We start from the raw sequence: 27140 nt of genomic DNA, 5'->3' as shown, positions 1-27140 counted from the left end.
GTTCAAGAGATACGTGGCCGTGTACGTGGAAGAACGATTAAGAGGATTAAGCGGTAGCCAGGTTTTCGCGGACGAACGACGCGGAAAAAGCTACTAGACAGCGCAACTGGAATTTTTCTGCTTCGCCCTTCTTCTTCTTCTTCTTCTCCTTTTCTTCCCTTCTTTCTTTTTTTCTTTCTTGTAGTTGCACGCTTCGTCCAATGGCAAAAAGCACCGCTTTCTCGTTCGGGCAGAGGCACACGATAACGGTACGTGTAATTCGAGCGATTTTCCATTGTACGGCGAAATGTGTCGCTCGGTGTTTCCTTCAAGTCGCTTAAGAAGTGGAGCGATTTTCAACTGAAATCGGGAATTCCTTTTCACGGAACCGAGCAGCCCATATACTTTTCGTAGTTGCCAGGCGGAGGATTTCTTGGAAAGCTTGGTCGATAGCCGCGACCGGTGCTTTGACAGCTGACGATCAAAGAAAGGGAAGTAACTCGTGATCGAAGAGAAAAGGATTTCTATATTTCAAAGAACGATGCACGTGATTCTTTGGAAGCGAAGACTCGCTTCAAGGAAAAGCTTGCCGATTTAATGGAAGAGTGACACCTGTCAAAAACCCTCGATTTCGAAGTATCTGTAAAAATAAATTAGTTAGAGAATACCACAGTTCGTAGAAATTAGCAACTCGACCGACGAGTCGATTCGTCTTCCTCTTTGACGGGTTAATAATTTTCCACGTCGAACCTGACAGTTTTACTTTTCTTAGTCGTCTCGTTCTTTCAGTAGATCAACGATACAACGAACTGTTTTCAGGAAGGAAAGCTTCTTCGCACACCGATAGATCACGAAGGCAGCCACAAATTCACGTGACGCCCTTAGGGAACGCCGGAAAGCGCGTCTGACCATAAACGGTCGACTCTACTTAACCGTGAAACGCGCGCACCGGATCGCTTGACGCGATGAATTTTTTGGTGTCTTTGTATCGTTTTACGCTTTTCAAAGGGGACACGTTTTTGCTTTTCTATGGAGCGTATCTCGTATACGGGAGATTCCTTTCCCGATTTGACGGTTCGTCATAAAAAGGCAACGCTTAGCAGGGGTACGGCTGATCCCACGGCACCTCGCGTACCCTAATAAAGCCACGCTTTCGTATCCGCCTACGCGTCATGATTAACAATTAATGGTCGTCTATCGAATACCAAACCCGAGCAGGAAAGCGCGTGCATCACCTGGACGCACGTGCAACCAGCCGAGCCCCAATTATTCCGAGTAACGGACGACCTAGGAACGTGCGACATGCGACAGGCACGTGCGTTTTAAAAAGAACTTGTGACTTGGATTATGCTTCCACGTTTTTCCAAATATATAAGGTAGATAGGTAGATAGATAAATAGATAGATAGAGAGATAGATAGATAGATAGATAGATAGATAGACATCGTCGTTAAGAATTCTCTTTGCACCACTTGATATATCTTTACACTTTCCTACTAGGTCGTGAGAAACTGTCTTCTTTAGTTAGAATATAGTTAGAATATAGTATCCACAGTGGACGTAAAAAATATCGTACACCGTTGTATTTATTATAATTAGACTATTTTTATCATTTGTACAAAAATAGAATGCATATAATATGTTGAGAGTTCAATGCCTGTAACACGCCACGACTGTGATCAAATGTCATCGGAAATTAATCTTATATCTTTAAAGAATAATCGAAAGGTAGCTTATGTTTTATCTTGGCCATAAAGCTTTTGCCGGCTTTATTGCTTGCCCTGAGATTATTGATAAATTTAACCCTAATGTTCCTGCAAAACACCTTCGTCACTCTGAGCCTATTGCGAGTCGGATGCCATCATACTTTATATACTTTAGCTGCTTTAACCGTTCGATGCTACACGCCAATAGTTTTGCCTCGTCAGTCGATCTTTTTTCCTATTCTTCTTACTTAGACAAACGTCTACGATAAACGTCATCTCTTTAATTTAGTTCTATTATTCTTCACTGACTGCCTGTTATATCGCTTTGTATCTGCGACGGGCTTTCCTCGTAATTGCAGATAGAAAGATATAGAAAATCTTCGAAGTGGCGTACGTTTGTCGTGACTTTTTCACAAACGAAAATCTCCATTTAAATCCTCTTCTTCTCCTCTGTATTTGTAGCTACATGAATTTATACAAAAATCCACAGTCCATAACATTTACATACTAATCAATTCGGTTCGAGTATGTTAAATTTCGTATCATTTAGTAGCATCTATTTCCACACGACCAGAAAAATTTGACAGTATAAAATTGAAACGTAGGATGTGATAAAATCTGATATTATACAGCGAGTCCATGTGTCTGAATACTACCATATTCTTCATACGACGCAATTGCAGTTTCATTCTACTGGTAAATTGGCTCGGTTAGAGCGAGTTCTCGGTAAGTTTCGCCGCATGATTAATTCAAAGCAAATGGCACGATTATCCCCACTCGAGAGTGCGTAACGCATCCTTTCTTTGTGCCTCTGTGTACTCCCACGTTTTCACTGTTCACGACAGGGACAAAAGCCTCTAGGAGGTTTTCGCGTTTGACGGCCGAAAATGAGAGTTCTGTCGCTCATAGCCTTTTCGAAGTTGGGAACAATGCGAAAGTAATTAGATGCCGGGTTATCGAACCCGCCATCTGTCCCTTCCAAGGAGGCAGTTTAACGAGAAGTTCAAAGTCATTTCCTGGCAAGGATTCCGCGTTCTGGGCTACGTGAATTCATTTAAACTTTCAATTTATCGGTTTGTGCTTCGGCACGGAATTGTTTGTTGCCTGGTTTGTATCACGGAACGTTCGTTAAAGTGTTTAACAGAGAACTTTCGACCGGTGGAAGCTGATTCGGGCCCTTGTTCCTTGCTACGAATGCCTTTCGCGCTCTATGAGTAACGCCAAGATGAAAGATGCTTCGAATACTTTGCGCAATTTACGCGCCACATTGCGTAACTTTACAGACGCCGGGCAATTAGATACGTCGAAGCACCTGCGTCGCGTTCTGCACCGTGTCTGATCACGATCGCTCCTTTTCTACTGCGAAACACGTTCAAATTGATCGACAGTAGATAATTACGTAAAAACCGATCTCGAGAAAAAAAAAAGGTCTCTAGGAACCGTAACAAATGATGCGATTGGCCGCGATTGTAAAACTGAAAAAAGAGGGCGCAACGACCGCAAACGCTTCTTTTCTCTTCGATCCCGGAGATTATCTTCGGGCCCGAGTTAATCACTTGTTCGGCTCGGTGATTTAGAGCCGTGGCAAGCGTCGATAGTGCAGCGAACTCGATCTTCTACGCACGCTTCCGCCGGAAGCTGCCACCCTGAAAATTATTCGAGCATGGCCGATCGGTTGCGTGATCACGAATGACGTGACGCGTCTATTCTCTGGTCTCGATCGATGAGCCTCAATCGAACAATCTCTGCTTCGTTCCTTCCTCTCTCCGCATGGCCAATGCAATTTAGGTTAATTCTCGAACGTTGCGAACCTGCTTGCTGCGTTTCCACTCTCGTGATTAATCATCCCATCTTTCTTTCGTCCTTCTTTTTTCTTTCCTTTATTTTTTTCCTCGATACCTCTTTCTTATTACAATAAAAATTTTCCCTGTCAACCAGACGCATAGATAGCGCCACGATATTTCATCGATCTTTTCTCCTTTTTGCGCGTCACCTTTTTGGCTCCTTCAGGATCATTACTCGGACAATCTACGAAGCAGATCGGCAGTAGACGACGTTGATAGATCGAGAACGCCGTCGACTCATTATGCTGAATATTCATCAAGGCGAAACCTCTTTGCTCGGTGAATTTAAATCGAGTCGGCCAATAGGGTGGTGAGCGGGAGGTAAAAGATCGAGAAAGCAATTCGTGACTTACTCGTGAAATGTTTCGTGGCAGATCGGCAATACCGATCTTGACCCGTTCGATGAAAGATCCTCGCCATTTTTAGGCGACCGCTCTCTCTTTTTTTCCTGGCCGTGTTCGCCGGTCTCTCGACGATCGATATTCCGTTCGTGTGCCAGTGCAAACAGAAATCCAATCTGATCGTACTCTGCGCCGAATCTTTGCCCCTACCTGACCCAGATTATTATCTCCATGGGTGCTCCTATTTTTATTCGGTTGGCCGTGTTGCGTTTGGCACTGAACTTGCATCGTTTTAATTAAATATCAGCCACTTCTGCGGCCGGCAATCCGATTGATCAGCAAAAATACTCTGCACGCTCTTACGGCTCTTCAATGATCCTCGCTCGAAAATAGCGTGCACTACCATCCGGCAATAAGCTTTCGAAACGCGATGGTCGCAGGTTAATCGAAATTGCTACAGTTTTTCAGACGTAGAATATTATCATCACGAACGTGAAACATTATTATACGAATGAATATTATGTTATCGAATCAGAGCGATTTAAACTGTTTTATATTTATACCAGAGAATTTCCTATCTTACGTGAAAACTTTAACACTTTGAGGTAGCTTTACTACTACGTGTTACGTTCAGTCGAAGGACTGCTACCAGGAATAGTAGCAGAATCTGTTTGAAGCAGCGTATCGCAGATCTTTTGCGTTAACGATGCAAATGAAACTTTGCGCGCGGATTTACGATCGAACATCGTAGTTCATGGAACGACGATAGAAGCGACGGTACGTCCCGATTTTCATCTAAAAGCTAGTAAAATGTAGGATGTCTGGAAGTCGGCGAGCTTTGAGCCGTGCATAAATCTCTTTCTTTTATACGAAACAGAACGAGCCGCTCTTTTCTTCGCCTTTGTCTAACTTCTGACCTCGATAACTCATAGAAAGAAGACAAAAGAACGACGACGTAGCTATTACTCGGTGTCAGGAACCAGAAGGTGAAAGAAACGAGTCTCGAGATAGAATCACGAACAAGAGAAAATTCGAAAGAAACGCTACGGGAACAGCCGATTTGCCGAATAGATAGCTGCTCTAATTTTCCTCTTACTTTGATGTCCAACAGATGGAAGTAGTCTTTGATATCGTTGAAAGCAACGTCCGCGCTACAAGTTGTGCTTGGCGACTCAAAGATCCCATGATTAAAGACGAACATTACGAAAACGTAGAGTCCACTGGTGATTGAATCAGGATCTCTTAAAATGTTCGATGTCTCTCACTCTTTTAACCGTCTTTCGCGTCATCTTCTTACGAACGAGCTTATGCAAGTCATTTGTTTCTTGAGAATCGAATATCAATCGAGTACTTGCCCAACGAGATTGAAAAATTGAACAAACAACGACGATGATCAGTTTGACTCATGAGAGGCTCGTATACGTATATTAGGTGAAGTAAAAAGTTCTGAGCGCTTTTTCGCTTTATTTCGACGATGAAATTAACATAGTCAAGATTATTCGATTTAGATTAAATATGCGCCGTTTTGTTCGATTACTTTTGTCCATTTTGAAGGCAATTTCATAATTCCGCGGTTGAAGAAGTCCTCGTCCCTATTGGTAAAAAACTTGACCAGCTCATTTTCACAAGCCTCTCTTGAGGCCAGTTTTGTACCATCAAGAAAATTTTGCAAAAACTTAAAAAGGTGATAATCGCTTGGTGCCAGGTCTGGACTGTACGGCGGATGCGATAGAACCTCCCAGCCAAGCTCTCGGAGCTTCTGACGCGTCGTTAAAGATGTGTGCGGCCTGGCGTTGTCTTGATGGAACACAACACCTTTCCTATTGGCCAATTCTGGCCGCTTCTGGTCGATCGCCTGCTTCAGTCTGGTCAGTTGTTGACAATAGAGGTCCGAATTAAGTGTTTGCCCCGATGGGAGCAGCTCATAATGGATGATTCCCTTCCAATCCCACCAAACACACAATAAAACCTTCTTGGCCGTTAATCCACGCTTGGCGATCGTTTGGGCCGGCCCACCGCGATTGGACCACGATCTTTTTCGGCTGTTGTTCTCGTATGTGACCCATTTTTCATCGCCAGTCACCATCCGCTTCAAAAATGGGTCGATTTCGTTACGTCTCAACAAAGAATCGCAGGCATCAATTCGGTCCAAAAGGTTCTTTTGCGTCAATTCATGTGGCACCCATACGTCGAGCTTCTTCTTGAGACCAGCCTTATGCAAATGGTTCCAAACGGTTTTCTGGCTAATCTTCAGTTCCTGGGCAATGGAATAAGTGCTCACATGCCGGTCCGACTCGACGATTTCCATGATTTTATCCACATTTTCGACGATTGGCCTACCAGAGCGTGCCTCATCTTCGACGTCCATATTACCAGAACGGAATCGTTGGAACCACCGCTTTGCTGTTGCATTCGATACTGTACTGGGTCCATAAACAGCACAAATTTTTTTGGCCGCCTGCTCCGCCTTTTCACCTTGGTCGTAGTGGTACTGAAGAATGTATCGAATTTTCTCTTTTTTTATCTCCATTTTCGAACGCTGTAACACACAACTGGCTTCACCGAACACAAAACTGACAAAGAACCTTTTTGATGCGTAATATCACCTTGAAATCGGTGTATACTATGACTCGATGCGATGTGCACATCGTGAGATATGGCTCACTAAAGACATCTAGCGAAAAACGCTCAGAACTTTTTACTTAACCTAATACATACATGATCTATTCAATGACGATTTACATAATCAATGACGCTTGGAAATTTGTCCCATTTATAATACTACATATGTGTGTATACGTTTTCTTGCAATTGGAAAGTCTTGAAAATTGTAGAACACGAGCAACGTGTTTCTTCATCAAGAAAAACGTTCGTATCGAAAAGCACTAAAAAAATGAATGTCGAAAGTCGTTCCATCTGCGTATGTAGATTTCATGAAAATCTTGAAGCAACGATTCCACAGAGATAGCCGTGTCTCTCCGTGCAACGTTCGACCAGAATAAGAATTGAAAGGCAACAAATTCTTTGTGTTCTCCCGCCACGGTTCATCACTCGTACGATAGTATCAGTGAAAAATACAAAATCGCTACGACAACGTTAGTAAAAATAGATAAACCGATATCGGCGACAATCTGGGTCAACCGAGAATGAGATTGATCAGGCGAAACCACGACAGAATCGAAATTCAACGCACGACATATCAATAGGACTGCTCTCGGCTTATAGATCGAGTCCAATCCAGGGTGAACAACCGAGAGAATCGCGTTCGAGGCGGCTTCGATTCGATTAAAATCGCGTGACTACTGTTCCAGCGAATCGCGTATGCTCCTACACGCTCGTTTCTCCTACTTTGCTTTTTGGGTCGTCCAAATACGATAAAATGGTAATCTCCGATTATCTTACGCCGTGTCGTAACTCGTCGTTCTGGAATTCCGTGAATTCCTTCGAAATCTGTGTTTCCTCGAATTAACGCTACAACTACCGATCTCTAACTAGCTGAAAGCTTCAAAACTTCAAATATCTGAGGTACAAAAAGAAAGAACGCTGCTCCACGTTCCCCACGTTTTCTGTTTTAGCGCGAATCACGACTTTTGGCGTAGCCTGTGTATAATCGTATCTCCTTCTGAGTAGAAATCAACGTTAATTTTGCCAAAAACGTTCTACGTTTTTTTCATTATCCACACGGAGGAAAGTTTGAAACCGCTCGTTCGTTTCAATTGGTTTGTGGTAGTTGTAGCGTTAAAGAAATACTGGAAGAAGGTCAAAATATCCGCAGAAAAGTGGCGAACGGAGCGTGCCAGGGGAGAATAAGATCTCAAATGCGCAGCGAGGCAACGAAGAAATTGTGCAGGCAGCCGTCGGGAACAGCTGGCATCACGGAATGTTGACCTAGTGATCGAGCCGCGAGTGTGTGCTGATTTGACATAACTGCGACGAAAAGTACGGATGAAAAATGCGAAACGGTGGTCAGCCACAGCAGACGGCGGTAATGACGCCGCCGCATTTGAACGGTTCTGCGCAATTCGTTTCTGGCGGTTACGTCGGCTACGTACCACGCCAGTCCTGGGGGCAGTTTCAAGGGCCCCAACATCCCAGGAACACGGCCAGACCTCTGTCACATCCACCGCCGCCACCCTCCAGAAGGGAAAGCCAAAGACCCTCTGGCAACGGATCCGCCAACCCTAAGAGTACGTCTCTTCCGCATTGCAAACCTGGAACGCACAGGAGTACCACACCTTCGGTGAGTTCAGACAGGATCCTTTATTCTCTCCAGACAGATCCCTCTAGAAAAGGGGAGAAATATTTCTCGATTTCTTTCGTATCTTTCCTTTCGTTTCCTTTTTTTTCGAACATCGTGAAAGACGGCGAATCGATTTGTGACATTTGAGAACACGTGTGTGGATCAGGCGATAAGAATTTTTCCATGTCTCATTGATCCATTTTTATTGATTTGTACATTGCGTCGATGCAATCGTTCGATCCTTTAACAGTCTGATAAAATTACGGATTCCGGTTAGAGAAAAAAGTGTATACGTAAAACGATAGATGTGATAAAGAATATAGAGAAACATGTTTTGCAAGTAGCTTTTGAAACAGAATATTGAATACACAATCGTACGTTGCAGCCCGGATAGTAATATCTTGTATGGTTTCTGTTGAGGTTATTCGATGTGTAAACAGAGAAAACTCGTGGATAAATTGTAAGGCAGAAAATATATTTAAATAGAAGTGTAATTTTAATAAGAATACAATTTGAGCTGGTGCAGATCCGCACGCTAGCTGTGTTACCCAATAACCGAAAACCCCGAAGCCAACGTCGCCTGTCTACTGTTTATGGTCTGACTTGGTCGCAGTCTTTTGTCTACGCGCTGTCGATGGCTTCAGTGCTTGAGAAAACTAAAAAGACCAGATGTAGACTTTTCTTATAAGTGCTGACCACTTCAACAGTTTCTAATTTTCCATTAGCGACAAGTCATATTCAGTTTGCGGACAATAACTGGGAAATGCGAAATCATCGAAATGCCGAACTGTACGAAATGTGGCCGGTGTTTTAAGCGTATGAGTGTATTTGCGCATTTGCGTGGATAATTACACCGGAACAAAATCTCTGCGTAGACGAAAGTTTGTTATTATACAAAGGCAGTAAGCGAAGCACGCTTTTCCCTGCATTTCATCGCACATTTATTCGACTTGCGAAGAGATAGATAATCCTCACGTGAAATATCCGTACGATTCACACTCGGGATAATCTGTTAATGGGATTAAGTAATTTCGTTAATGCAATTGCTTATTGTACCTTTATAGCATCGATTTTACTCGTTTCAGATTTTTCGTAATTAGTACAGCGAAAATATTGCGAAATATGTTTAAATTGAAGAGCTGTATTAGGAACTGATTTGTCATTCTCAGGTAGTGTCAGATGGTTTACATTCGACTGGTTTTAGTTACCGTGAACCGATCGGTCATGGCGAGAATAAATGTAGAAGACAAGCAGCAGAGAAAGAGAAAGGCATGGAAGCGAAGCATGAATCTTCTTATGCGCTGCGGGTATCTAGAAAAGCGCAGCGTGGAATACCATACGAGGCTCAAAAGCATCCGTGAAGGAATGTCACAAAATCTACCTGGTGTTTTGCTCGTATTCGACGTTCCTTTGTCTGCAGTTTAACACAGCGACCGATACATCGATGACGTACCACGTAGTGGCCAATTCTACTGTGACCAAACGATTATATCTATTTATTTACTTTACACAATTCTCGCCTATTGACTCAGAACAAACTTCCAGCTTTACATTTTACGTTTACTTTTCGCACTTTCGCCCCCTTCCTTCATCCTCCTGCGTCCACGCCTTTATTCATATCATATACATTTCGCTTGTAGAATATTTTCAAATTTCAACCCTTTGCATGTAACATAAGCTTATGGTATTACATCGATCCTTCCTTCGCTCTCTCTCTCTCTCTCTCTCTTTGTCGTACTGTTCTTTCTCCTATTCGATTCGTTCCCTACGTTCAATATTTTGCTTTCCGCCCTTCGTTGCTTTCTCTTTCTTACCACTTGCCCTTAACCCCTTTGTCCTGCCCTTTCTTGACGAAAGGATTATATATCAGTCTTACATCTTTAGAATCATGAACACGAGCGATACAAAACATAGAAAACGCGTTAGCCGGACAGACTCGATGGCGAGAGAGCAGTTTTCTTCGTTTTGCTTAACCCCAACCTCAAAGTCCCGTAGGCAACCTGAGACACGACGAGATGCTAGAAAGTGGTCTCGGTGTCGCGTTTCAAGCAATTCGATCGAACGCTTCGGAGATGGACTGCCACTGAGAATGGAAAAGAGAAGAAACGGTGCCGGAGTATGTAATTTGCGGTCGAGCGAAAACCGATATCGTCTGTCTCGTTCTTTCGATTGCGTTTAAAAAGAAAAATGCCAGGCATTTCGAATGAAGATATTTAAAAATGAAAGGATAGAAATTGTTTCTCCACTTGGTCGTTTAAGCGGTTATTTAATTATGATCGTTATGAAACATTATCTATCCCGAGGCTGGTTTCTTTTTATTCATTTACACGTCTCGCCGAGAGTAATTGGAAAACTAGGCTCCAACAAAGAAAGGATATCGACAAAAGAACGTCTTATAGAAATTATCCCGGTGCAGCGAGAAAATACCGGTGTAACAGGATTCTCGAGGACCGTAAGATATCTTGGAGGCTGTGTGCTCCTTTTTTCTTCCCCCTTTCGTACGAGATCAGCCGAGGCCAGTACAAGGTCGACTCTCCACTCCTTTCCTTCGTTTATGTGCCTCCAAAAAGTTTATTTCGGACGACGACGGACCGTGAACCATGTAAACTCTGCGTCATCCGAATTCCACGGATGTTTTTCGCCTGTTTAAAAAACAAGCTTGTGCAGCTTCACTTTCGAATTTGTCAATTTTTCGTTTCCTCGATCCATCCGTTAAAAGGAAATACACCCGACCATCCATTAAAAAGAAACGTTCGTTTTAACATTCAGAACCATTAACGTTATAGATATCGATTCACGCGCAGCATAAAACTTCCATTTCTTCGACTTATATACGTGCGGATGTTTCTTCGAGATATTTCTTCGATTTCAATCTGCTGCGCGTGATTGTTGCATTGTGCACCTCATTGTCCATATCGTATCGACGTTCGCATGCCGGCATACATAAATAAACAGCCACGGGTGTGTATCGTACGTAAGTTCGTTGCGAGTAGTATCGTTCTAAGCTGACCGAGGCGCGTGCGCTGCATTAGAAAACACGCTGAACTTGTATTCCGTTAGATTCTGCAGGTTTGTATTTAAACACGTCCACGGGGCAAATATTCGTCTAACGATGTTCATAGCGCGTGCTGGCTCCTTCTTAATATTCCGACGTTTTATTGTTTCTTCATATTTATGCGTTAACCGCGTAGCCAGAGAAACAGTTATCCGTTACGTAATATTCCAGCGTGTCGCTTCTTCCAAGCGCGAGTTTAAAACGCGGATCTGGAAACGCGGCCCGTTCTCTTTGGAGAAAGAATCCAGGCTTCGAGAATCTTGATGCCAGACTGATAAAGTTAGGAATCGAATTACGAGCGACTGACGCAGCTTTCAAGATAATTAGGGGATAACGTAATAATCGCGGAGGCAACTCGTTTAGGAGAACACGAGATCCAAGGGTTGTATCACGGGCGGCACGCCGTTCCTACGAATTCAGGCGAATTTACCTGGAAAAAATGCTGTCTTCCTAAATTAGAATATTCCTTGCACCATCTTTGCATCCTTCGTGTCTGCGTATTCGAATATCTGAAACTTCTCGTATCTTTCTTATCGTTCGAACAGAGTTAGAAAACGCGATTCATAAAAACTTGCAAACAGTTTTCCTTATTTGTCCCGACCGCTTTTCGGTTGAAGTGAACTGCCGAACAGCGACCACAAACTATTAGGAAACTTCAATTTCGTGCTCCTCTTTGCAGGACGCGTTCAGCTTTCTGCTCCGTTCAAATAAAAAAATACACTAGATTTCGATATTGAAGGACATTAACCAAGGCGGATAGCGCGTCGAACGAGAAACGTCCTTTCCCATGGAATTAGAAACGTGTAGCAACGTTACGCCTTTTAATGCGCGTTTTGATCCCGTTAGTAGAGCGAGAAGCCAGGGTTTATCTCCTTAGGCAAACACGCCGCGGCTAAAGCCACGTTTTCCTGGCGATTTTCGTTTATTTCACAGCGGACGAAGCGCACGCGATTCGTTTCAGCGTGTAAAGAAGCCGGCTCGAGACGAGACGAGACGGGCCGGCTCGCGCGCGTTCCACAGCTACGCTCGGAATCACTTGGTCGGGCCCTGAAGTGCCGTTTAAGCTTTAATTTCAGCTGCCTCTCGCGCGATAAATTACTCTCGCAACAAACGAGGTCGAACGACACATGGCGCTAACGCGCGCTCGTTGAACTACTTTCGAACGTTGAAGTTCACCGAGCTGAGGCTCGTCCACGATGTTTCCCGCGCCGGCGCCGACCATTCCTCACGATCGTAAATTGAATTTTTATGGAAATGCCGTTGTAACGGCGCGCCAACGTCACAGAATCTTGTACAATTACCTAACGACCCCGTTAGAAGATCATGCTGGTCCACTTCTGCCCGATGCTTCGTGGGATCAACGCGAATTCTTTCGATCAACGCGATACAAACAGGCTTCTCCTGTATTCCAATTCGATCGTAGCCTCCAAGAACGCGTCTATTTACAGCGCTGGAGAAGATCTGACCAGGTTTTCCCGATACTTTAATGAATCAAAAGGGAGAAAAAAGAAATCGATCGACGAAGCTGGAACAAGGACGCGATTAAAAATACGTCTTGTGTCACGTGGCGCGCTACACCGATGTCTGGATAGGTACGGAACCGATCTCCTGGGGCCGTTACTTTCTCCTCGCTAAGTTAAAGGTCGCTGGTCCCTCCGTTTCCATCCAATTGGACTATATTATTACGTCTTGTTTCACGGGTCGATGATCGCGTAACACTTTGCGAAAACACCACCGAACGTAACGTCGAATGTTTTTCATGACTTTCGCTGCGAAATTACAGGCTACGAATTCCATTCTATTCGCCCGACTTGCACGATAATGTCGTTCGTTAACTACTAGCTATCGAAAATTGATCACCTTTGCTATGTTCGATACGTTTTTAGTACAAGCGAAACCACTGTGACATTCGTGAGATTTCCAGTGTACGTCGGAAGAAAAAGTATGCGACAGTATCTCAATACCCGTCATAGAAGCTTTTGATATTTATATCGTACGTGTTATGCGAACTAATTTGGAGCTTTGTTAACGAGACACGACGTCGTCGTAATTATATCGACGATATTTGAAACCAACCAGAAAATGTATAAGTTACAGGCTACTAGTTGGCAAATTAGTACACAGTATAAATACGTAGAGTGGTGTTCAACGTAAGAATTAGTAGAAGACTCGAACTAAATATCTTATGCGCGTCACGAATTATTGACTGTTCCAATATTTCGGTGATCTCTACGATGTGTATGCTTACAACGAATATCTTGTAATTTCTATGCTAACAAGATATCAAAATGCTTCGTATAGCGTGTGTCGTTGTTTAAATTCGATAGTGGCGCAACTTACAAAATGTGAAATTTGTTTTTATCGAATACAAGGGTTACATTGTCTGCGTTTCCTATTTTTATTTTGTCGTAGAACGGAATACTTAATTCAAAAATGTAAATTCTTTAAATTCTCTTCTATTTACGCTTTTTAAATTGTACCGCTATTAATGTCAAACAACGACGTAATATATCTATAAAAGTGTTCGAATACTTCAATTTCGCGAGCTCGAGAAAACGACGACTTTCAGCTCGAACTCCATTCGTTTCTTCCGTATCTGAGATCTGGTTACACACTGTAATCCCGCGGCGCCAGATTTTGTTTGCTCGTTCTATTATTGCCGATGTTGACTTTGCTGATTGACCCTAGAACGCTTGTGTCGGGCCCAAACACACAGCGTTAGCTCGTTGCCATCGCTTGCTTCGCTATCGTCTTGTCGCAGCTTGAGCATTAATTTCGACCAGTTACTGGTGTGTTAGTCGAGCGAAGAACAACCGGTATCGGGTAATTCTGAATTTCCGCTCTCCTGGAAATATACAAGTTGGTGCTGAAACAAAAGAAAAGAGGCAGTTTCGCGTTCTTAAAGACCAATTCCGTGGAAGCCGCGAGTCGACAAGAATGATAAATCCGCGTTACTGAAATAGACACGTAATGTTGCGAAAATGTTGAGTAGCGTAAGGAAGTTGGCACGCTCCGATGAACAAATTCGAGGATAGATATGCTTGTTTTGACTCGATTTAGCTTTCAGACCCGACGTCGACGCGACACCAATCGAGCCACGTGTCATCTTACTATTCGTAGCTCTTTTCTCCTTAATTGACTTCGTTATCTTATTTAACCTAAATACTGCTAAATTTCTCGCTTTTATAAATACATTTTTTAGTAGAACATTCCGTGTTTAAAAAGTAGTGCCAGCCAAACTGTGACTCTTCTAGATTCTTACTTGACCTAAATACTACGATACTATTCACTGGTGTAAGAAAATTTCTTAATGAAACGTTCTGCGTGTATAAAACAACCACGTCCAGGCTGTCGTTCGTGCATTTTGTACGATATTTTCATTTTGCCCGATGAATATTTATGATGAATAATTATTTTTTCTATCTATTTTTGGGAATACGACTGTCAAAAATATCTGATAATCGGTATACCTGAAAAACCATGGTCGTCGGCAGTATATAGTCTAATTCTAATTCCATCATCGACTTCGTACAGAAAATAAACTTTTAGTCGAAGCATTGTAGGTCACCGTACATGGTAGTGATTTTATACAATGAGCGCTTTGGAAACATTGATTGCTGGGCGGCGGTATCGCTCTGTCAATTATATAACATCGAGCAAGCATAACTGGGCTGGCAGCGATGCGAAGCGTAACATACGACCCTTTTAACACGAGGTTGCCGGATAATTCTGTTTCGAGGCGGGTAACTTGCCCATCAGAATTCCTGTTAGTCTCGCGGAGACCAGAGCGTAACACAGAATCAGTTCCAACTTGGGTACAACGGACGTCAACGTCCGCGTGCCAACTTCTCGCTAATTGTCTGACCACGCGCCGCTATAATTCACCGTCTGTGACGCGTCTCGTTCGCAAGATTCTCACAAGCTTCGGCTATTTGTAGCGTAGATTAATTTTCTTACAATTTCCTTCAACTCACGACGATGCGATATTTAGTATATTATTATGTATACATGATTCAGCGATCATCGGTCAGTTCAATATTTTTATTACTAGAGCAAAACTATCAACGAATGAACTATTACACGATATTTCGAACAGCAGAATTAATTTTCCCGAGCTAATGCAAATTAACTTTAATATTCTTTCTCGTGCCTTCGGACAATCGCTCTTATTCTTATTCGCAAATCGAGATTCTGACAATGCATCCGCGTTTTAACGATATCATAGGCAAAAGTAAATGGAACTGCTTCAATAAATCGTAGAATTTTTGTTCATGCTGGTTATTTGAACATTCTGTGGGAAAGACACGACGGGTAACGTGTTTTGTCTTTCGAACGAGGACAAGTTCAAAGTCCGATAATTTTGATTTTTTATTAAATTCACTTTTCAACTTCTCTGCAAAGATATTCGCATCAAAAATGAAGAATACAGGGATCGAGTAAATTATTCCTCTTTCCTCCTCTCTGTATTACATCAAACTACACCCTTTTAAACACGCTGCAACATCAAAATCAGAAAAAATAAGAATATCGTACTCACCTTTTCCCTCTGTTTTTTGAATTAAAAACAAGGAGGATCCTTCTGGTAAGCCAATCTCGGATAGAACTCGGTTCCCCGTCTATCCTTTAATTATACGGTTATCATGCGGCGCCATCGAGCTAGGATCCCAAGAAAACCAAGAAGAACCGGTACGGTAGAGTTCTCCCTGGCGCACGATGGTGCTCTTCAGCTTCCCTTGTCGGTACTTTAACCACCTACGTGCCGGCTCTCCGTACCGCTGACACTCGCTAATTATAATTTGTGTCGTAAGTTTCATGCAGTACGCTCGGCAAGCAGGCGGGAAAAAGGGCTAAGATGTGACCGCCCGCCTCTCGACTCCTTTACATAGCTACGCCATACGAACAAGCGCAGCTTCTCCCTCTCTTTCTCTCTTCCTCTTTTTGTCGCTCGTGTTCCTGGCTCTTGTCGCCCATGGTACCGACCTGCACGCGATTTTCTTTCCTTCTCCCCTGTATTCCGCTGTTTTTCATCTTTCCTCTTGGCACTGGGAAACACGAGTAGCAGCCGGCTCTAATCGCCGTAACGACAGTGGTTTACCCCGGGTGAAAGAGGGCAAGAAATCGAGGCCGCTCGAACTTTGTCGGAACGATTTGTTCTCTTTCTTTTCTTTTTTTTCTCCAAGCTCCTCGTTTCTAGCCTATTCGTTCTTCCTTTTTCTTACGAAGTTCGCCAGGAAGTTCCTCTTCCTACTTTCGCCCCTGTTTTCGACGCAATTGATTTTGTTGCGAGACGTTCGTCCGCGGAAAACGTGATTGGAAAAGCAAGTCACGAGATAGGGCGCAGCAGGAAGGACGTTAAGTAAAAACGTCGGATCAGCGAGCCCTGGAAAATTCTCTTACGATAAGCGGCCTGTGGCGCGGAATCGCGTGTGCCGAAATTAATACGACGAGAGATGGTTACGCGTAGATTATTTTCAAAGCCATGGAACCAGAAGAATTTCGTCGTGCCGCGAGATGAAAGCGGCGATAAACAGACGCACGCGCTCCTCTATTTTTCTACCCCTTTTCAGAATCCGCTCACGCCGCGGTATGTTTGCAAGGCGCGCGCGTGGAAAGTCACGTAGATAAAAAGCTCGCGTCGGAGAGGCCAGATTGAAGATAGAAAGGGACGTACGGGGTGAACGTCGAGGGAGGAAAAGCCGCGACAGACGCCCATGGTAAAATGCAGAAAATCTGCTTTGCAAATTTTCTCGTACACGGCCGCAATCGCCCAGCGTTCGAGAACGTTTCAACGCCTCGATGAATTTACGGAATATCGATTTTATTCCCGCGCTTTTAACGTTCTCCTTCTCGTCCAACGGCCCGTAACTTTCTTCCTATATCGCGATGCTCGTTAATTATTTTGTCTGCGAACGGTTCTCCCGTTGGAACGATAGGATTATTGGCAGAAAAACCACACCATTCATCCTGAATCGTCCGATATATCTTTGAAGCTTGTGCTGTTATTAGCAGATTCGTTGAGTATCTGATTACTCTGAAAGTATCCGGCAGAATAAAGAAATATCCGGATGTGTCAAATAACGTAACACATAAAAAAGTAATCCGCGAAACGACAGGTATATTATAGAAAAATCACATCGATCATCGTGTCAACGTTTCTTCGTGATATTGTGATGCTCGTTAATTATTTTGCGTGTCAAGCCTTCTTCCCGTAAAGTGGTAGATTTATTGACAGAAAAATAACACCGACCAGTGTTTCTTCGCGATATCGTGAATCATTCTGTAATCTTTGAGTTTGCGTGTGTTACTAGTCGATCCGTTGAGTATGTGATTACTATGAAAATATTCGGGAGGAGAAAAAAAAAGCAGGATATATATTAAAAGTAACATAATATGATAAAAAGTAAGCTATGATACGGTAGATGTGTTATAGAAAAATCACATCGATCATCAAGGTGTCAAGGTTTCTTCGTAATATCGCGAATCACTCTACTACTACTACTATTATCACTGTTACTAGCCGACCCGTTCAGTACCTAGGTACTCGATAAGCACCCGAGAGAATAAAAGTTACTCTGGCTCGTATTATTGGCCATATTACTATCGCTGGTAATATAAAGATACTTTACTATAAAAATGCTTCGATTTCTGTCGTACGTGTACTCGTTTCAAACACAATGATAGCAATGCCAGTTTCGTAACAGAGAAAAACCTACGAATGATTCATTTCACATAGATTGAAAGGATGGCTCATCGATTCTCATCCTCACGTTACGCTGTCGAATAGCAGAAAGTAAGATCGTGTGCGATACTAATTCAGCGACCAGGATGTCTATAGAAGATTACGTGGCGTCAAATCGAATCAACGGATTATGTATTTAGTCAATCGATATGTGGTATACACATTTCTCTGCTATCTACTGTGACATGGCGTGTCATCAGTTAGAAAGGAGCCAAGGAGAACTGCATTTCTCACCGACACGTAACCGCATTCTTTAGCAATCGAAGGACGTATAGTTGAAGAAAGTCGCACGTGGATCTTCTCTGTGAATCTTTAATCCTCGAGGGAACGATGTTCGACGTAATTTTATCCCCAGGCGATTCGACGTCTTCTATGTCGTAGAATTTTAACACCTCGTAACGTGAAACAATGTGAAGAATTTTATAGGCGACTTCCTCTAAAGTATTCGCGTTTCGTCTTTTTTTAATACTATAATGCAGCGTGATGTAAAGATCGTTACGTCGTACATTTGCATATGAGTAGCTCGGTTCTTCGTGACTTTTAGTGCACTGTATAATTTTCTAATTACGTAGTTATGACACGAATGATGAGTACAAGGCTAGGCTATTCGACCACTGTAGCTCGCCAGAGTATTTCGACGCTCGTAGAAACCTTCTACGAAGATATTATTCGTTGTAACGAGATCCAACTGTCAAGATTCTATCGACGAAGTTGAAGGCCAATCAGAGAATCATGTCGGTGGTTTAATTTCATCTCTACGATGATCAAAAGAATTTCCTCGAGGTGCGAAGCGTTTCGAAATTGCGCTCTCCGTTTCCGTAAGGATGTAAGATACACAAAATCCAAATCTTTATTCCAAATTTATTAAAACATTCCCGTTTATTCGCCAAGTAACATGGAAATCGTAAAGTCGTAAGAAATAAACTTATCATATTTCGCTTGTACGATCTTCAAAGGCGTAAAGCTCGAATCAAAGTAACGTTACTTCGCCAGCGAATATCGCGACGCTCTAGCCGATTTCTTTTAATTCGTTAAAACTTTCGCCGCCGTATCGTCCCGCAGTTTCGAGGAGCTTGCCAAAACGCGAAGTATTAGCGATCGCAAGTCGTTGCGAAATTTGCTAAAAGTACCGCAATCGCAAAGTCAGACGTCCGTAAAGTCTGTTGAAACTTTCACTATTACGGTGTCCCGATCCTCCGCGAAATTTGTTAAAAAGCCGCGCCCTGGTAAACTTTGTTAAATCCCTCGTTCTAGCGAATTCTCCAATTAAGCGAGACAATGTTATTTCTGTTGCAGAAGGTGGACCCCGAGCTGATATTCACGAAACAAGAACGAATTGGGAAGGGTAGTTTCGGTGAGGTGTTCAAAGGCATCGACAATAGGACCCAGCAAGTTGTTGCCATCAAGATCATCGATCTCGAAGAGGCAGAGGATGAGATCGAAGATATACAGCAGGAGATCATGGTGCTGTCACAGTGTGACAGTCCATACGTCACCAAGTATTACGGGTCCTATCTCAAGGTAAGCTGCTCGTCTTTTAATCCCTTCGAATTCTCAATGGGACATTCGTTTCTAATGAAGTTTCGTGAATTGTCTTCTCGTATTAAATGATATCGTTTCGTTAGCTACTTACGACTCGACAGACCTAGAAAATAATTCCACCTCCAAATCAATAATTGACAATTGTTCCAACTAACTAGCTCAAACAAACGAGCATCATTCTTGGAGCAAACCGACGATATTAACTGTAACGTATCATTACAAATTTTTATTTCCGCATGGATAAACGTATAGCGATTCGACACACGTGTCTCGTGATTGAAAAAAAAAAAAAGAGAAAAAGAACGCGAGGCAGAGCTGTTTTACATAGGTACTTTGGTTAATCGGAGTCTGTTGATGCGCGTGCACCGGAGAACAAATTACCGTGATCAGGTTCACGTGTGTGTGGAACGTAAAAAGAGCCTGTAACCGGTGAATTGCGGGTTACCATGGACGAAAAATCCACCACGAGCCACGCCTTTCTGCCACCGTTCCGATTCGATGAATTTTCACAATATTTTCGGAGGTGTAACGAGAAAGAACCCCTTTTTCGTGGGTTACGCTATTACGGACACTCGACCAACACGCCCCCCATCATTTTTCATACGCGAAGAATGGCAAGGGCTTGACGGTCGGTTAACCATCGCTTCCGGCTGGACAGTGTCGCATAGACGCTTCCGCTTCCTGCGGCCGCTTCACCGTGCTCGGTCGAAAGCATCGCGGAATAAAATTGCATCCAGCGACACGGTTCTAACGTTACACCGTGTTCCTTTATTTGTACCTTAAATTCAGTTCTACGATTTTTCTCGACAAAATTCCGGATATAAAAATATCTCCAGACAGATGGAAATTCAACTTCCGTGAATTCTTACGCGAACGACGAAATGTAAGTTCGACAGGGAAGCTGCGCGCGTTCGATCGCCGTATGAGCTCTACACATAGTACCGTTTATTGGTCGATGTAATAAGCGCAGCGAACTTAATCGCAGCGTGTCGCGATCTGCGTGTCGAGAATCTTACGAAACGCAAGATTTCACGGTCCATTAAGTTTCTTCGATAAATAAAAATCTACGTACACGCGTATAGAAATGGTTGAATAACTTTCGTCAGTTTATGACTTCCTGAGCAATAAAGGGGCATCATGTTACTTGGAGAAGACGGAAGTTTCATAAAGCGTGAGAATTTTTCTTATAAATAATTACGCAGCGGAAAGTTGGGACCTTTCTTGGATTCATATTGGATGGATATTAATTTATTTTCCAACTTTAACGTTTTCAATTATGTCAAAGGAATAGTATTACATGTCGAAGCAGTTATTCGCGGAGTTGTACGTGGAATTTCTTCGAACGGATGATGTAAAATAACAAAATTAATTTTCGCGACTGAAAAAGGAAAAAGAATTTAATTTCCTGAAACTGTCGGACGTAGCGAGAGTCGATGTCTGCAGTCTAAGCGCTGTTCGATCGAAGATCTTATCTCGTTACCGTGGGCATATTTCTACCGAACTGCGGACAATCGGATGGGTAATTAACGATTGCTAATGACCGTTTTGCGCGGTCATTAAGGAAAGTTCCTTCCCTCCAAGAGCTTAATATCGGGCATCGCTTCATTTCATAGGTAATCATCTTAATTTTCCGCTCCTCGAACCCGGAAACGAGCAGAACCCCCGCCCCTCCCTCTAATCTGCTTCCTCGTTTCCCGATCTTCCAGTGGGAAATCGACTTGTAAACTTGTTTCTGCCGTTGTCTTGCAATTAACGTTCCCGTTTCGTCTCTAAAATGCTGAATAATGATCGTCTTGGTTCGCTCTTCATTGTCGTCAAGAGCGCGATCTTAATCGTTCTTACGTCATTCTAATGCATCTAAATTACTCGTATCATCGAGGGTCGATGCTTGAGATTAAAAGATTAGACTCTTGATACGTAGAACTTTCCTTGGAATATTAATCAACGTGATTAAACTCTCGTATGATAGAAGGCAAATGTCAGATATTACATGTTAGCATATTTTAACGTGAAATATCGTAGCTTATGCGAAAATCATAAAATCATCACCTGGACCAGCGGTTCTTAACATTTTGTTTGATCTCGTTTAAACGATATTTTGTTGTCGCGGCCTCCCGGGACTCGACTCAAAATTTAAATCGGCAATGTGCCAAATATGTTTAATTGAAACACGCGTCCACCGCTTATTGGCGATCTTGTTGGAAAGAAGAGAATAAATAAAATAAATGTAAATACAAGTATGAATATAAATAGACAGATGAAATAAATATATGCGTACTGAACATTTTTATTCGAATAACGAAATAGTAACTTGCATACGTGTGAGAACTTTGTATGATTCCGCGGACCATAGGTTAAGAACTGCTGGCCTAGATTAAAAAGTAATCTACGTCCATATATGTCACAGACGTGTGAGTGCATTATAATACAGTTAAAAAGGGATATGCATAGTTACAATAGCTTTAAGCATACGAATGAATGGAGTTCTTTTAGAAATTTATCTTGTAGACGTTATCCGATGAACCGATTTTATTAATCTGTTTTTATCACAAAGAGCATACACGCATGATATGTTATCTAAAACAAATTGGCGAAGTTATACGCGAGTGAATACGACCGGCAAATTAATTAACCAAAATTATTGGAAATTGACACAGTTACCGTACCAACAGTGCTGATAACAAATTTCTAACGAAGCTTTCGCAAAATCTGCGCTTCATTCTATATTCCTACGCCATGTTCCCCTTATAAATATTTAAATAAGCTCGTAAAACGAATCAATTCTTCACCTCGCAAAGCTGTATCCCCTTTAAAAACGTATTATATGAAGAAAGGAATTTCTCGCCATTCGTGCAGATTACAGATAAGAATTTCCATCTCTAATCCTATAATAATCGAAGCCAGCGACCAATCTCTCTTTCCCAGCGCGAATCTGGCATTTTACAGTTTGCCAATCGCCCAGCGAAATAAGACGCGTTAGACGGAGGATCCCGTAGGATTGTCGAGTATTAGGAAAAGATTACGTCAGACGCTAGGTATATCTTTGATAATATCGATCTTTCTCCTTTTTACCTTTCTTTTCTCTCTCTCTTTTCTTTCTTTTTTTTTTTTTTGTTTGAATTGCTCAGCGTGTCGCGGTAATAACGGCGTTAAACCGATCCTCGTTCCGTGTGTCGCGTACGATTATATCCCACGGCACGCGGCTATTGTGCCGCCATTAATCACAGCCGCGCGCACAAAAGGATCCTCCATCCTCCGCAATCTCATTCTCGATACCTATTCTCCATCGATGCCACGGAAAGAGATGCGAGAGCTCGAACAAAAGCATCGGCCTCTTCCGCAGATTTCTTCACGCTCGCCTACGAGATTTCATTTTCCACTGTCCCCCACTTTCGCTCGTTCGCACCAAAAGATGCTCCCTTTCCAATTTTTTCTTATCTTCTACCTTCCTTTTTTCTTCTTCTTCTTCTTCTTTCCACCCTTTCAATCCGTTAAGGGTATATAGAGAATTGATGACACATTCGCTATAATTGTTGGCCAAAGAAGCAAGTATGCGTGGCGCCTACGTGGACATATACATCGCCGTTTTTATAGTATGTAGTATGGTAGTATCATAGTATAAGTATCAGCACGCTTATGAAATCTTAATTCTCTCGCTGGTGACGCCTTTCCATCACATCACATTTCACGTTTATACGATGATGTTAAATATGCTATAATCTTGATGCAGAATTGAAAAAAGATTGCGTTATATTGATTTTGTTCGTAGTCATTTAATGTCGACCAACGTGTATATTTGCCTGTGGTAGATTTTAAAGCAGGAAATCTAGAGTTGCTCACGTTGCTCGCCGCGACGATTACAAGTAAACGGGTGTTTATGCAAATTTATATCTCGGAGACGAAAGAACACCGGAGCCTCTGGAATTTTGGATAATCCCGCAACATTGTAATCTAGAGTCTACGATAGCTGTAATTAAACAATTGTAGTTATTCAATCCGATTGTAATTGTTCGAGATTAGTGATAGTGAGCTTTGACTCGAGGCGACAGTCTGTCGTCGAACGTAGTCGCGGTCACGGGATGAACGCTTTGTCTAACAAAGACATGGAGTAATTCTATAGCTCTCCTTAAAAAGGAAATAGTTGTAACACTCGACAGTAAACATTCCAACGGTCTCTGTCCCGTAGCTCGCCACACGCAAACCCTATTCTTCGAGTAAGATGATTGCCGATAAGATGTCGATGCGTCTCCGCAGTACATGTTCAGCCAGCCCGAGGGCCCGTTATAAATCTTAAGATTTAGCTAACTAAAGTCCTTCAAACAGACAAACAGTCTTTGTCCCAACTACGGGAAAATAGGGGAGACCTATTTTTCAACGAGCAGCGCCTCCCACTAGCAACTTTCCCTCGAGGACGGCTAGCATCTTCTTCTAACCACCGATATGGAGATTGACCAATTAGCAGCAACGCCAATTTCCCTTACTTTCCGAACGAAGGCTTTTCTCGACGAATCCGATGATCTCGTGTCCTTAGACACACCCCATATAGTTTTCCTCTGTGGCATCATCGGGACGGGAAAGTCATTCTCTCTCGCGATCTCATCGACGAGAAGAGTAACCCCCTTACGACCAGTGAATATTACGCGTCCGACTTAGATTTTGTGAGCACGTTCATCTATCATCCCGTGAACCGCGGATTCGTTATTTAACCTAAGATCATTGTCATTAGTTTCTCGAGTATCTAATTACCACGGTTACTTGCCCAGTTCTATGATAATCGTATTTGCACTAGTCGATGTCTTCTCTATTGCATAACGACACGTGTAATCCAAACGAAGATTCGTTTCACGCCCCTAACCCTAATTCTAATGTAAACCCGACATATATATTTTTATGCATATGATTAAAAAGATTGGACCGACCTAATTAATCTAGAGTTTTACCAACTACGATTTAAATTAGAAAATTGTGCGAATTAATACGTATCGGATACCATAGTTTACCGCGTTGGTGTTATTATTTCTAATAATTTCAACAAATTGTTACTTTTATTATATCGCTCGCTTGTATGAATACAACATTCTGGTCGATTAATCATTTCCTTCGTAATACCGATTAATTGTCGTGTTTCCTATGAATCCAGCAGGTGTCGTAATATTTATGAACAGGAGTGTACGAGTCTGATGTTATCGTACAACGGATGTGTCTGTACCTATCTGGATCTCTTTTCTCTATTACTCGATCTTGCTCGGTTTAGACACTGTTAGTAACTCATTCATGCGATATTTATTTCGTACCGACCGCGGACAAGACGCGCTACGTAATTCAATTAAAACTCAAGATCATCTCGTAATCTTTAAAATTACTTTCCTGCAGAATGTTTTACGAGTACTCGTATATACAAATGGAATTATTTAGCTGTTTATATGAAACGATAATAAGTGGACCAGGTATATTTATACATTCTCGGAAAATTTTAAATGTACAGGATATACATTATATACGAAGATGCAGAAATTGTCCTAAGTAAAATACAAATACAAATACTCGTAGTACTTAGAGAACGACGATTATTCTCATTCAGATTTTGTTCTGTTCATAAAAAAAAAACATGGATTTGCACAAACATGCGCGTATCGTTGATAACCGTGTACCTCGCGAATTATATTCACAATCTGGAAAACGAAAGAACTGCAGATCGTGGACGAGTTAGTAGCTCGTGCGTTTTACACGTTTCACGCGTCGATCAAACTGATAAACGGCAGTTGTCATCCTACAAATCTGCTTCTCCTTTCTTGCTTTCTCCAGTTGGATACATTTTTCATCCAGATTTTTCTCTCCAAGACTACCTCGCCAATATCGATTTCAACCATCTCCATCAGTCTAATGGACTAAGGGTTAATTCAGGTAGCCGTGTGGGCGAGGTGAAGAAAGGCAGTAGCTAAATGAAAGGCAGTATTTTTCCCCGGTTTACGGGCGTAGCCGTGAGTTTTTCTCGTTGCCGAGCCGTGACGCGTTCCGTCTGGTTTCGAAATCGCAAACGAGACTGGGAGAGAGAGCGAGAGACAGACAGAGAGAGAGAGAGAGAGAGAGACTTGGGATGCAGCATTTTCCACAGGCTCGTGAGAAAAACGCTCGAGAGACATATTTCGACGCTATAGGCAGGTCGAGGCGAGCAATAACAGTCATCATACTTCGGCGACACTCCTTTAACGTTTCTCAATCCGGATGCATCGAGGTTGATGAGGGGCGTCTCGTCGTGATTTTCTTCCTTGCCTCTTTTTCCATCGCTTCTCTCCTCGCTTCTCTCTCTTTTTGTCTCGTCGGATTATTATTGTCCTCCAGCGGCTGTGTGTTGGTTCGGTCTGTGAATGCTGTTCAGCATTATTCTCGTCTTTTCGGGGAGTCGTTATTTAATGCGTTCTCGCGTTCCTTCCCCGCGAGCAATTGCAAAACGGCGCGGATTAACAATCAAGGATTTTTCGAGTTCTCGTACCCTCGGTTATTCGATTTAATTGTTCCCGCTTCATACCGCTGTAGCTCGGCTTTTCCCTCTTCTCTACTACAATTCTCTGTCTTTTCTTGGAAAATAATTCATTGCTCCCCTAGTCGGGAAATTCATTTTTCTGTGTCTTGTAATCGACTGGAAGGGAATGCTGCGGAAGGTTCACGCGATTCGTACATCGAGACAGCATCCAGGCGTCGAGGATCCTGCTGCTGCATTCCCCGCTGGCGCCTTTCTTCTCCATTATGCTCGGTTCATTGTTTCTCGAACAAAAGCCGATTCTCCGTGGCGCGTACTTACGCTAGGCTCAGACTGCGACGAGCATCTCAGATTTTATGAATGAATAAATCTAATTGGACGCTTATTACGCGGCCGTTCAGCCTCGAACGGTAAATTGCCGGCCTTTCAACCAAATTACGACCCGCTCGTCCTTGCGTCTTTTTTTCTTTTTTTTTTTTAATTATCGATCGTCTCGTTCTTACGCTCGTTTAAGAAAAGTATCGTTTCGCTTCTGTCCTCTGTTCGCTCCGTTTTCTGTTTTAAGCAGAATTTTATGCAGAGGATGGCGTATATGGGTTAAGCGGATAATCGATAAGGATAACGGTCAGTTGCTTCCTTTTAAAAGTGGGATTTACTATATACGTCAGAAACGTATTTAACCGATACGTTTTAATTAATTAAATACACGCTCACTGTAGCACGTCTACGCACGTATCATCGAACGCTATAATCTTCTCTGTATTTACGTTTACATAAAACGCTTAGAAATTTCATTAGAACTGAGACGAGACACGACTATTACAATCAATATACATTAAACTCGAAACTCGAAACAGTCTAGTAATACGTACAGGAGTTACGTGTTACGTAAACATGTATGTAGCAAGAAAATTAGCGACATAAATAACCATCTCAAGCACATGATATGTTTACCATACGATACCACCGACGATACTCGGTGTATATGTCTACTTCAATAAGTTGTATGTGTAGCATCTGCAGATCTAAATATTGAGACCTCAGTAATAGTAGTAATATCTTCAGTGTATAGCGTGTATAGTACTGGCCCGACAACAATGCTACGAGGTATACCTGCTTCAATAAGTTCAAAAGTTCAATAAGTTGTATGTTACGCCACGAGGCTTACCACAGGCTGTATGTTCTAACCGTCGCTCGCGGCCCTACAGTGTCGC

General features: G+C 42.5%; 1 protein-coding gene across 6 annotated transcripts in view; it reads left to right on the top strand.

Annotated features, from left to right (window-relative positions):
- LOC117216331 (serine/threonine-protein kinase 25) overlaps positions 1-27140 on the top strand; it is a 115445-nt gene that overhangs the window by 77163 nt on the left and 11142 nt on the right. For 4 of the 6 annotated variants that reach the window (XM_033462972.1, XM_033462969.1, XM_033462968.1 and 1 more), the window contains one exon: positions 19200-19424. In XM_033462972.1, coding sequence (XP_033318863.1) covers positions 19200-19424 — 225 coding nt within the window. Of the gene's footprint in view, positions 1-7644; positions 8110-18648; positions 18730-19199; positions 19425-27140 lie in introns of those variants that run through there. The other 2 variants (XM_033462967.1, XM_033462970.1) reach the window with 2 other exon arrangements.

The sequence above is a fragment of the Bombus bifarius genome, unplaced genomic scaffold (genome assembly GCF_011952205.1).
Source record: "Bombus bifarius isolate JDL3187 unplaced genomic scaffold, Bbif_JDL3187 scf7180000010271, whole genome shotgun sequence".
NCBI classification, from domain to species: Eukaryota; Metazoa; Arthropoda; class Insecta; order Hymenoptera; family Apidae; genus Bombus; species Bombus bifarius.
The sequence above is the reverse complement of the archived record's forward strand: the minus strand, read 5'-3'. Positions and strand labels throughout refer to the sequence as shown.